Here is a 13593-nt window from a genome sequence, read left to right as displayed (position 1 = left end):
ACTGAATTTTCATTGTAGCATCAGATGTTTGCTCTGGACCCAGAAAGACCATCTTTCCATAATGAAAGAACTTAAGAGTATGTACCATGAGACTGGAGAAATGAACTAAATTGACAAGTTTGAAATTTGTTTTCCTTTTATTGAAATTATCTTTATCTGCCTTTGTCTCACCCTACTTCAAATATACTTCCACACCAGGAAAATAGAATGAAATAACATAAATACATCTAATGTTAAAAGTATTCAAGAAGATTCAGAGTGTAGGCTCAGGGTATATTTTTCACTGTTTCATCAATTTACAATGTGGGTTTAGCAGTGGGTTCTTATAACCAAATTCAATACAAAAAGAATTTGGTAATTTGGGTGTTTTTCAGGGCTTATTTTCTTTGATATAAGAGTGAAGAGATACACACTCAAAATACATATTCTTAAAACCATTTGTAATTATACAACAGAAACAAAGGTTTTATTTTTATTAAGTACGTTCCTAAAATTGTAGTGATGATAATAGACAAGGTGAAAACAAAGAAAAAACTTCAGCTTTTCTAAGTTGATAGCATATTTATTATAGATAAAAATTCTTACTGCCTAAAAGAATGTGGTTTCTGCATATTGTATGCATTAATGGTAAGTTGTGTAGAAGTTTTAGTTTCCACTGAGGGCCTTATTTTATTTACTGCTATGGTTTGGATGTGGTTTGTCCTCACCAAAACTCATGTTGAGGCTTGGTCCCCAGTGTGGTGATACTGGGAAGTGGGGCCTTTGTCTTTCTCAGGAGAATGGGTTAGTTTTTGTGGGAATGGATTAATTCCCTTGAGAGCCAGTTGTTACAAAGTGAGGTTGCCTTTTGGGTTTTATCCTCTGCACTTGCCTGCTTTCCACCACAATATGAAGCAGAATAAAACCTCACCAGATGGCCACCTGATTATGGACTTCTCAGCCTCCAGACCATGAGCCAAAGTAAACTTTTCTTTTTCAATTAGCCAGTGTCAGATATTGTTACAACAACAAAATGGACTAAGACACTTTCTTTGTATGCAACTTAATTTCTTCTGGAATATTTTAAGGACCTGATGCAGGAGCTGGGGTTTTTAGTAAGCTGTTGATAGAAATTTCCACACTGTGTACTTAGAAAACTAAGTGAAAACAAAAAAGCAAGTATGTGTATGGGGAGGATAACTGTAAAATAATGTTTTGACTTATTAGCACTCACTCCCTCCCATTTACCCCCAGGTATCTTGAGTTGTCTGGAACAATGAATGTATAAAAATTGAAGAAGTGCAGTTACCAATGACAGAAATAGCTGAGTGGAATCAAGAGACAAGGTAACAATATAGGATGTTATGATTTTTTGAAAGCAGAGGGAAAAGAATGCCTTCCCTAGATATTGAAAGCAATGAAAAATAAGCCCCACTAATATCAAAGGCATGGAAGGAGAAAAGAAGGACAGCAAAAGTAGTGCCAAATTAGAAAAGAGGGTATTGGGATGCAATCTGGTTAATAGGAGAAAATCACTAGGAAGGGAGAGAAGAGGAATAGTACTTACAGCATGCCAGTCTCTGAGGATCTTTTATTTATTTATGTGTGAATGAATGAATGATGGGGTCTTTCTCTGTTGTCCTGGATAGAGTGCGAAAGCCTGATCATAGATCACTGCAGCCTCAAACTCCTAAGCACAAGCATCCTCCTGTGAACCACCTACTTCAGCCTCCCGAGTAGCTGGACTATAGGCACATGCATGCGTGCCACCATGCCTGGCTAATTTTGATTTTATTTTTTGTAGAGACAACATCTAGGTATATTGCCTAGACTGGTCTGGAACTCCTGGCCTCAAGCAATCCTCCCTCCCAAGCCTTCCAAAGTGTTGGTATTATAAGTGTAAGCTACCATACTCAGCTCTCAGGATGTTTTAAAAACACTTTTTATGATAAATCATTTTCATGATGATTTAGACATTAAAGTTTAACTTGTGTTTAGTAGACTGTTTACTAGGGCAACAATATATGCAATACTTTAGAATGATTTTCATCAAAACTAATTCTTAAGAAGCTGGAATAGAGAAGTTTTACCTTGAATTATGTAAGACTTTCCTGAATGTACAGCCCCACTAGCCCAAATCATTTATTTTTTTATTTTTTGTTAGTGACAGGGTCTTGCTATGGTCTCAAACTCCTGGCCTAGAGTGATCCTCCTGCCTCAGCCTCCCAAGTAGCTGGGATTACAGGCACACCACTGTACCCAGCTGGCCCAGATCATTTAAATGTTACATTTTTAATGTACAGTTGACCCTTGAACAACACTGCATTTTAACTGTACGGGCTTACTTCCTATTTGGGTTTTTTCCACCTCTGCCGTCACTGAAACAGCAAGACTAACCCCCCTTCCTCGGCCTACTCAACATGAAGATGACAAGAATGAAGACTTTACAATGATACATTTCCACTTAATGAACAGTAAATACATTTTTCTTATGATTTTCTTAACTTTTTTTCTCTATAAGAATATGACATATAATACATACAAACATACAAAATAACGTGTGACTGTTTATGCTATTAAGTCTTCCAGTCGACAATAGACTATGAGTAGTTAAGTTTTTGGGTGGTCAAAAGTTATACAAGGGCTGGTCCAAAGGTAGTGAGTTATCTCAATTGATAGTCAGTTACAGATTGAATTCCTTGCTCTACTCTTTCCCCCCTTCTCACTACTACATTCAGCTAGTCCAACAACAAAAAAATTAAAAAGTTTGTGTAGATTTTTGACTGCATGGGGTCAGCACCTCTAATTCACACATTGTTCAAGGGTCAACTGTATTAATTAGGCTTTGTGTTTAGCCAATGTGGATATTCCTGTCTTTATGGAATTGGCCAATTATGGAGCATATAAAATGCCATAGTAAGACCAGATACTTAAATGAAAAAAAGCAAGTAGATCTCTGGAAGGTTTCAGAGTTCTGGAACATGTTTCATGTTTTGAGTCTGCCTCACCTGTGCCTCCTCCCATCAATGGGAGTTATAAACTAATAGCTTTTTTTTAATTGTTGTAATACTTTAGTATTTTCTTGATATAGATTTTATTTACATCAGTATTAAATAATTCACTGAATATCTATGTAGTATATTTTATGTGCTACACACTGTACTGGGGTTGGTTAGAAAGAGAACAAAGATATGGAACTCAAATCTTAGAGGAGAGGTCTGTAAGTAATTACTATGCCATACTACAGTAATAGAATCTATATAAAATACAGAAGAAGGGCCAGGTGTGGTAGCTCACACCTGTAATCCTAGCACTCTGGGAGGCTCAGGCAGGAAGATAATTTGAGTTCAGGAGTTTGAGACCAGCCTGAGCAAGAGCAAGACCCATCTTTACTAAAAATAGAAAAATTAGCTGGGTGCAGTGGCTAGTGCCTATAGTCCTATCTCCTTGGGAAGCTGAGGCAGGAGGATTGCTCAAGCCCAGGAGTTTGAGGTTGCAGCGAGCTATGATGATCCTGCTTGTCTATTCTAAATTTCTGTTGTTGATCTTCTATTTATACTTTTCCAGAATCTAATTTTTATATTTTTTCTCTTTTGTTCTTATAAACTCCCTCAAATCTCTTGTATAATTAAGGTAAATAGTAATTTAAAAAAAAAACTGCTTTATTTTGAGGTGTGAAGATAAACCTCAAGGGGAACTTTTTGGGGCTAGGATCCAGTGAAATGGATGCCTCCCCAAGTGGAATTACTGTAGAGTAGAAACACTACACATTGAAATTACACCTAGGGTTGGAAATTCTTACCTATCTGGAAGAATGGAGTTTGAATGAAAGCTATCATCTCATCTTCATTTTTCTATTAACTAGAGTTAAACTCTTTCTGTACATATGCTGGTATGCATGAACACTTAAAATGAAATCCTTTTTATTCAGACTAATAACATTACTTTTCAACTTTTCCTCTAATCCAGTAAGATCTCTAGCAATTAGACTGTGGAAAATGGAGAAATATACCAAAAGCCCACTATAGGAGAGAATGAATTTTACTTTTAGTCTGAGTTTCTGATTCTTTGTCCTCTGCAACTAATCTGACTTGTACTTCTTTTATTTTGTTCTAAATCCCCCAAACCAGTCTAAAAGATTTTCATATAATATTGCTTCCCTTTGTGCTTTCACTTCAAAGTTGCATCACCACTCAATTTAGCATTTATTTGTTCATAGTGAGATAGCATGATGTAATAGAAAAAGAAAAACAGGCATGCATTTTGTATCCCCAAAGATTTCTATTCAAATTATGGATCATGATTTTTAGTGGTTAATGAACCTCTCTGAATTTCAGGTTCCTTTTTTATTTTTAAGAATACAATAACATCTCTTAATTCATAGGAATGTTACAAGGATAAAATTTGATTATGTATAGACCTTTACAAAATGGAAGTTATATTAAAAAGTTTTGAATTTACTCTGAAAAGGTATAAAATTTAACTCCCCATAGGATGCTGCTTTTTTTTTTTTTTTTTAAAGAATCAAGTACTCACAGGTAGAAATTGAAAGCCAATGCTGAGCAGGACCCCAAATCTGCTCTAGAGTGATTTAAAGAAGACATTTTTAAAAATCCCATTAATTTAATGCCCATAATATATCCAATATGTGGTAGGAGCTATAAGAAAAATCAAGATTAATCTTTTAAATGGAAGATTCTTGAGATTTGGTTTAATCCTGAATCAGAGACTTTTGCAGATCACAGAGATCTCTATCTCTTAATGTAAACAACAAATGTTGCTACTTTTAAATTTCTTTTCCTCCACCTCAATTTACCTATTTGACAAGATGAAGATCAACATGGATTAAAATTTTGGATGTACAGCTGGGCCCGGTGGCTCACGCCCGTAATCCTAGCACTCTGGGAGGCCAAGGCGGGTGGATTGCTTGAGGTCAGGAGTTTGAAACCAGCCTGAGCAAGAGCAAGACCCCGTCTCTACTATAAATAGAAAGAAATTAATTGGCCAACTAATATATATATAGAAAAAACTAGCCGGGCATGGTGGCGCATGCCTGTAGTCCCAGCTACTCGGGAGGCTGAGGCAGCAGGATTGCTTGAGCCCAGGAGTTTGAGGTTGCTGAGAGCTAGGCTGATGCCATGGCACTCACTCTAGCCTGGGCAACAAAGTGAGACTCTGTCTCAAAAAAAAAAAAATTTTTTTTTTGGATATAGCCAGTCTGTCATTAGAGAATTAAGAGACAGGTCTAGAGACAAAAAAAAAAAAAAAAGACTTAGGATTTAGGAATACATAATACAATAGAAGAAAAAAATGCCTAACTATTATGACATCAAAATATTTTAAACTATTTTCAGTAACTTAATTTTAGGAATATCAAAATGCAATGTGTGAAGCCTGGAAGTGATCATGCACATAGCTTTTCTAAGATAACCAGTTAAGACAGTGTATATGGGTAATATAAAAGTCATTTCTATTTTTGGAATGCCTTTCATACTATTTCAACAGATTTTTTTTTTTTGTAATTCCAGTATTAAAAAGAAGCTATAGGGATGATATGTTCAGAATCCTGATGCTAATAAGTAAATGATTATTCTTCCCGATATGCTCTTTTCATAAATTGTTGCATAAATGAAAACTGCCTACCCTCCCTTTGTGCCATTCCAGTATTTTAACAGTCTGTGGGCCAAAGAGTTATTCTTAATTTTTACTGCATTTAGTTTCCTTGTTGGAATAGAGAACAGCTGTAATTAACTAATATTTTAAATTAAACATTCTTTATTTGAGTACAATGCTAGCTCTTACTCTAGTAGTTTCTCGGTATTCCTTCAATTTTCTTTCTCAAAAGGTATTTTTCATTCTTACCAATGCTTTTATTATCATTCTCTGTATCCTGTTAAGTTTTTCATTTCTATAAGAATTTTAAGGTGTAGTGGAAGGATTAACTGAGTATTCACGTTTTTACTTGCCTGTTTTCCCTTTGAGGGCAGTACACTCCTTTATCTGAATCCTTGTCTGGCATGTAGAATATATTCAATAAATATTGATTTAATGAGTAAATGTATGTTCTCATTCTCTTTATACATCTTAATAGCATGCTAGTCTTCCTTTTTTTGTCAGGTAAGGCAAGAAATTTAATCTTTACAGGAGAAAACTGAACCTTCCATTTGTTTAACACTTTCCCATGGTCACAGAGCCAGCACTGTTTTGGTGTAGGGATTCCAAATTGAGAGTTACTACTGTGTTGTGCAGCATTTCCCCACCTTGTATCTCAAGGCTAAACATCTCAATGTCTTAGCTGCAATTTCAGCAGTTTAATAATAGCATGATTTTTCTCCATGAACTCTGCGTGTATTTTTAAGCCTCTTTCCCCTCACTTTTTGGCGCTGGAGCTGCTTTCTGTCTTCAATCTCTCATCTCTGTTCCAGCCTCCACACTGCAGCCAGAATCTGCTCTCTAAAGTGCAAATGTGATCATGTTACTTCTTTACTTGAAAACCCTTCAATAGTTCACCATTGTCTGGCAGACGAAGTTTAAACTCCTTGGTGTGCTAAATAAGGCACTCAGATATCTAGTTCCTTCTACTCATAGTCTTATCGCTCGTCATATCCTCTCTTGCACTCACTTAGCTGGTGGTATCAAACTTCTCACAATTCCCTGAACACAGGAGCCTGCTTCATTGATTCCTCAGCCTGGAATTACTTCCCTTACCCAAGACTCCAGGGCTACCTTTGGTATACGATGACGCTCTTGACCACACTGGCAGATAGAACTGATTGCTTTTGTGTGTGTGTGCGTGCACACCCGACAGGCCGTACCCTAACGTCTGTATCATTGTGTTGCACTGATTTACAAGTCTCCGTGGCCCACCCTCGCCCCAACGAGGCGGCTTTACACCCCCAGGTACTCAAAAGTGCTTGGCACAAGGCGACGCTCTCTAAAGGGTTGAAGAATGCCCGCGCAGGAAACAGCTGGGAAAGAGGGAGAAGAAATGGGGAAGCAGCTCTCAAGGAGAATACTAATACTGTTCTGAACATGCAAATGATGAGTTACGAGGAAGGTCAAAACGCAAAAGAGAGGACCCCTGCCTTAGAGGCACTTCACAGCCTGTTGGCAAGCAGGATAGTCGCACCAAACAATTGACAGCACCAGGTAATAAGATGAGGGTGAAAGTGGCTGGCACAGACCGTACCGTAGAACTTCAAACACCAAGGAGGCTGGTGTGGGAGGGGGCTTAGTTAAGTGACTTCTCGAGTGTTAGGCGTGTTCCCGTGCGTTAAGCACTTTAATCCTTACAACCGCCTTACGGTGAAGACAGTATCTCCACGGGAGATAGAATCTGGGTTGCTCAACATCACAAGCTGCCTCGTGGAGGAGCCATCATTTGAATTTAGGTCAACTGAATCCAGAGCCCTGTTCCTTCCGCGACACCTCCCTGCTTGGCGGGTCAGAGCCACTGGGCGCGAGAGTCGCCGCCCGCGGTCCGCGTCCCCCAACCCCGCACAGCCGCGTCCCGCACGCGCGGCCGACCCCGGCCCCCCGGCCCTCGGCGCCCAGTGCGCCGGCGCGCGCGGCCGCTCCCGCCCCCGGGCAGGGGCGTGGCCGCGTCGCTGCCGGACCGGGCGCGCGGGCGGGGGCGGCGTCCGTGCTTCCGGGCGGGCTGTCGGCCGGCGCGGGCGCCGGGGCCGCGCTCGCCTCGGTGGTGGGCGGGCCGGCGCGGGAGCGAGGGAGGGAGCGGGCGAGGCGGCGGCGGCGGCGGCGGAGGAGGAACTTGTTGCGCCCGCGACTGCGCGCTGCCGCTCCCTGCGATCCAGGGCGGCCGGGCGGGCGCGGCGGCGGCTGGGGAGCGCGGCCGGGGCGATGCGGCGCTACCTGCGCATCGTGCTGCTGTGTGCGGCCTGCGGCTTCTGCTCGCTCCTCTACGCCTTCAGCCAGCTCGCCGTGTCGCTGGAGGAAGGAGCGGGCGGCGGCGGCGGGAAGCCGCAGGCCGCGGCGGCTTCCTGGCTCGCGGGCGGCGGACGCGGCGCCGCGAGAGGCGCGGGCAGCGCGGCGCGTCCCGGGCGGTCGCACAGGTACGGGCCGCCCCCGGGCTGCGGCGGGCGCGGGCGCGGGCGCGGGGCTCGCCGGGCCGGGCTGCTCGGAGTCCGCCCCGCGCCCGCGCCGTCTGACCCTTCGCTCGTCTCCCTCCATCTCCGCAGGCCGGGGTGAGCTGGGCGCTGCTCCCGCCCGAGAGCACCCCACGTTTCTTGTGTGTTTGCCTTTTGACCCAGTCCTTACGCGCTCTTTAAGGCAGTTAGAAATTTTCAACTTTTTTTTTTTTAAAGGATTCACTGAAATATAAGAGGTGCCTACCTAAGCCTTATTGCTCTCTAGCTAGTGCGAATTCCCTCCTGTTTCCATGGAGTTGAAGTCGAGATATTTTAAATATCAGGCAGGCGCCCTACTTCAGTGGGTTTTTTTTACCCCCTCTCCTGAAAGGGGCATCTCATTTTCATGTGTGAACGCTTACAAGTTTCATTATTGCCCGTGGTTAGTTAAATCTGGACGTGGCATTTGTGCGGGTTGTGACTTTTTCTTTTGGAACGACTTGGTTTGTTCTGAAACTTACAGAAAATTAACAAAAATGACCGATGCTTAGCGTGCTCAAGTCTTGTGGGGTGGGATGGAGGTATCTTTCAAGAGAAATCGGTGTTTAAAAAGCAGCATACTGACTCAGATGGATTTACAGAAATCACTGCCAGAGTTGGAAAGAACATGAGATTTACGTGGAAATAAGAGTGTTTTTGTCATTGCTTAGTAAGAACTAAACATTTGCGCTGCCTGTATTTGTGGGCACCTCTCTGAGAAGGACCTGAATTGCTCCCTGCTAGGAGGCAAATGCTGCTTTGATATAGGAAAAATGTGTTGTCCCTACTAGAAAGGAGTACTGGGTGAGCTGTAGGCTGTTGTTTAACATTTTGAGAGTTGATTTGTCATTCCCAGGATGAAAGAGGGAAGTTTGGGTAGAGGAAGTGTGTGGAAAGGCTGGATTGTCATGTTTTTACCCCATGATTTTTGATTACACTCATGGTAATTTCCTGCATCAGGGCTCTGTATTCAGTACTAGCAAGAGCTATTATACTAAAAGCAGAACTACTTCCAGAGCCAGGTTTATCAACCCTCAGTTTTCTATCCTGGGAGAGGCAGTGACTGAAGACTTGGATGAGCTCATGAAAAAAATGACAGATGGAAGCTAAACTGCTCATAGCCTATTATGTTACTGTGAAGCAGTTATAATTATAGAAAAGGAATTGTTTCTATATTGGATAGAAATGTAAGGTAAGGTAGCAACATTTTGATCAAACATTGAATGAAATTACACTGATACTAGCATTTCAATTTGATAATGTTCATTTTTAGTGCTCTCAGGTACTTTATTTTGTGACAGTTTTGTAAATTATGTTTGCTTGGCCAGCTAATTTTAGCAGAATTACTTTATTTGAAATTTAGAAAATAAGAGCGTAGTTTTAATAAATATCTATTAGAGGCCGGGCGCTGTGGCTCACGCCTGTAATCCTAGCTCTTGGGAGGCCGAGGCGGGTGGATTGCTCAAGGTCAGGAGTTCAAAACCAGCCTGAGCAAGAGCGAGACCCCGTCTCTACTATAAATAGAAAGAAATTAATTGGCCAACTGATATATATATATAAAAAAAAAAAAATTAGCCGGGCATGGTGGCGCATGCCTGTAGTCCCAGCTACCCGGGAGGCTGAGGCAGAAGGATCACTCGAGCCCAGGAGTTTGAGGTTGCTGTGAGCTAGGCTGACGCCACGGCACTCACTCTAGCCTGGGCAACAAAGCGAGACTCTGTCTCAAAAAAAATAAATAAATAAATAAATAAATATCTATTAGAGCCATTACTGAAATCCTAAGTTTGACGTGTCAGAGTTGCATCTACTGAAGTGCTGTACTTTTATAGGTTCTCTGAATAGCATTACTTTTTATTTTAAAGGAGGTGTACATTTAAGTTAAAACTAAAGGTGTATCAGTCTTTCTAAAAATGTGGTAAAGAACATTTCACCACATTTGCATGTGTAAGGAGACTTCCTGCAGAGCAACAACATGGGAAAGCTAGATTGTCACTTTTCTTACCCTGTGATTTGATGAAGGGCAGACAAATTCCTAAGACCTCAGCAGTCTTTTTATTTTAGATACCATTTATGACATCTTTATAGAGATCTCATAGAGTTAAATCACCCTTTTTGGCTACTATGTGATATGAAGTAGGTCTCCTTAATCTCTCGTTCTATGTGTAAATTATTTGGCCAAGATCTAAAGGGCATCAGAAATTGGAACAGGATTGGCAACTGTGTATCCTTTGATTGCTGTACAAGGGCTCTTTCTATGAAGAAAAATAAGGGTCTAGTCCAGATAGTGGCCTCAGGGGGCAGTGGGGGCTAGGAGGCAAGCCAAGAGGCAAATCCTCTTTTCTGTAGGACTTGAGTATCATTACATTCTTGTCTTTTTTGATTTCATCTTAACTGAAAGATTATAACTATTATTTATTTAATTTAAAACATGGGACCTAGGTTTGTATCTAGTAGGTTCCATTGATCAAATCTTATAAAAAATATTGCACAGAAGTCAATGACAACAAAATACATAGAAAGGTCAGGTCCTTCCAAGTCCTTTTTTTTTTTTAAGCCATAGATCTCACTCTGTCACCTAGGTTGGACTGTAACCTTGAATTCCTGGGCTCAAGTAATCTTCCTGCCTGTCTTCCAAGTAACTGGGACTACAGGTAAATGCTACCATGCATGGCTAATTTTTTGTAGAGATAGGGTCTCTCTTGAACTCCTAGCCATAAGCGATCCTCTTACTTTGGTCTCTCAAAGTGCTGGGATTACAGGCATGAGCCACCATGCACAGCCTTTCCAAAATTCTTGAAGTAAGAACTTTAAAGTGATAGGAACAATTTTTCACTGAAATCTTTTATAAATAAGTGCATTCTTTTTGAAGCCATCATTTCAGTAATCAGAAAATATATAGGTCTTAAGAGTCAGACAAACCTGAATTTTCATTCTGGCTCTGGTTGCTGTGAGACCTTGGCTAAATTATGTCACTTCGGTGCCTTAATTTCCTCACCTGTAAAATGTAGATAATAATTACCTTAGATAATTTTGTTCCAGCTTTACTGGGATATAATTGACAAGGAGAAATTGTATATATTTAAGGCACACAACGTGATGCTTTGATATCTATACATTGTGAAATGATCACTGTCAAGCTAGTTACTATTCATCACCTCATATAGTTTACCTTTTTCTGTGATAAGAACACTTGCTACCATCTTAGCAAGTTTCAAATACACAGTATTGTTAACTGTAGTCAGCATGCTGTGCATTAAATTACCTTAATTTGTAATATAATTCTTAGTTGTCATTAAGATCAAATAAAACCATCTTAAGGAAAATGGATATTTGTAGGCTTATATGAGTTGCTGGAAGGAGCAGAATTGAAAGAAAAGCTACAGATACCAGGGCAGCTCCAGGGACCTCAAGGACTGAGGCCTCTTATACTCTGTTCCTCTGCACACAGGCTTTGTTCATGGGGTCCTTCTATTCTTTGCAGGTTTTCTTCTCTAATCTCAGATAGAAAATCCAGGAAAGGCTCTTGTTGAATTCGCTAGGATTACATCCCCATCCGTGGACCAGTCGGTGTTGCCTGGGATGGGGACTTCTGATTGGCTGCTCTGTGCCACTTGCACATCTGAGGGCAGACAGAAAAACCTGATTGGTGTTGGAGAGGAATGGTGCCTCAAAGGAGAGGGGTAGGCAGTGGCTCTTCCACATAGAGAGACTCCTTAAAGCCATTTAATATGCACAGACTGTATTAAGGTTTTCAGTAGAAAGCAGTTGTTATTACCAGGCATTAGTACTTCTCAGAAGGCAGTATACCACTTTGTGGCTCTGCATTTTAGCTAGTCAGGGTGATTAGATTCTCACATTTCACTGGTGAGTCTTGACAGTGATTATCAAGATTTCATTTGCGGCTATATAGAAGTAGTGGTAGTGAGCAATCAAGGAACTACTGAACATTTCAGTGATACCATTTCTGGACTCATTGTGCCCTCTGCGTGACTTACTGTCAAACAGGGAAGTAGTTCACCTCATTTTCCTTTTCAGACCTGGTTAGGCCATGGAGTTATCATTTCTGCTGGATCCTGTGAACACTAGTAGGATATACTGAGAATTTAAAGAATGGAAAGATTAAGGGATTTAGAGTCACAAACTTCAGCTTTGCTATTTACTTACTGTGTTGACCTTGAACATATTTCCTCATCAGTTGGAAATAAGAGTACTATGATATTGGGTTGTTTGTGAGAATTGAAATGAAATAGCTGGTGGTATAGATTATCTAGGATGGAGCATGGCACAGTAAACTTGTAGCTAATATGATCATTTTGATAATTTAAATTGTAAGATTTTTTTTCCCCCAATATCTAACCTCAGAAAAATTCTGGTCCTTGGGCCCCAACTGAGACCTGCTAAACTAGAATGCTTGGCAGTGGGGTCCATCTATATTTTAGATGCATGCTCCAGCTTGTTATAAAACCAAAGATTGAGAACCACTGATTTAGCTGATAATAGTTTGACCACTATTTTTGCACTACTATTTTTAATGAAGTTTTTTCTCCTCTCTTCTGCAGTTATTTTTAGAGAAGAGTTGGTGCAGTGAACAGTAAAGAAAGTTGTTACGGAAGCTGGAATGTCATGTCACCTTAAACTCTGCTTTGTTAATGCAGAAACATTTTATATAAAACCAGTACCCTGTACCTTGTATTTTAGTTCATTGGAGATCATAGTGGTATCGACTGATGTGTTTGTAAAGTGCTGTCTTAGTCTCTTGGGGCTACTGTAACAAAATATCATAGACTGGGTAGCTTATAAACAACAGAAACTTATTTCTCATAGTTCTGGAGGCTGGAAATCCAAGTCTAGGTGCCAATAGATTTGGTGCCTAATGGGCCTGTTTCCTGGTTCATAGATGATACCTTCTTGCTGTATTCCCACATGGTGGAAGTGGCAAGGCAAACCTCTAGGGCCTCCCATTCATGACCTAATCACCTACTAAAAGCCCTGCCTACTTCATAACATCTTTACATTGGTAATTAGGTTTCAACATGTGAATTTCAGGGGGATGGAAACATTCAGACCATAACAAGCACTTAGCAGAAACCTGACACACAGTATTTAATAAATGCTAGTAATTAATTAAAATGTTGTTCTGTGCTTTTGAAGGGAAAAGTGAATTGGTTAGTGAAAAAATAATGTGTACTTTTGATTTGGAAATCTTATTTTAAAACATTAAGATTGATATCTATGTCCCATACCTGTTGGAAATACTTCCTCCTACATACAAACTTAAATTTTGTTCATAATGTGTATACCATATGAAGTTTAAAATTTTTATGTTTTTGAATTGGCTGCTTTTTACTTTATTGTTTTTACCTTTAACATGCATGGAAAAACCTTCTACCAGAGTTTGTTTTTTTCCTCCTTTCCTTTTTCTTTTTTTTCTTTCTTTTCTCCTTGGTTCCTACTTTTCTCCTTTTCTTACATTTAAATCTTTCATTCATTT

The 13593-nt window shown here is 40.4% G+C and overlaps 1 protein-coding gene across 2 annotated transcripts in view; it reads left to right on the top strand.

Annotated features, from left to right (window-relative positions):
• The first annotated feature begins 7750 nt into the window (after window positions 1-7750).
• Window positions 7751-13593, top strand: part of GXYLT1 (glucoside xylosyltransferase 1) — a 46559-nt gene continuing 40716 nt past the window's right edge. Inside the window, exon 1 of one of the 2 annotated variants that reach the window (XM_012743747.3) lies at window positions 7751-8048. In XM_012743747.3, the coding sequence (XP_012599201.2) occupies window positions 7837-8048 (212 nt within the window). In that variant the 5' untranslated portion in view covers window positions 7751-7836. The remainder of the gene's footprint in view (window positions 8049-13593) is intronic. The other variant, XM_020287498.2, reaches the window with a different exon arrangement.

The sequence above is a fragment of the Microcebus murinus genome, chromosome 10 (genome assembly GCF_040939455.1).
Source record: "Microcebus murinus isolate Inina chromosome 10, M.murinus_Inina_mat1.0, whole genome shotgun sequence".
NCBI classification, from domain to species: Eukaryota; Metazoa; Chordata; class Mammalia; order Primates; family Cheirogaleidae; genus Microcebus; species Microcebus murinus.
The sequence above is the reverse complement of the archived record's forward strand: the minus strand, read 5'-3'. Positions and strand labels throughout refer to the sequence as shown.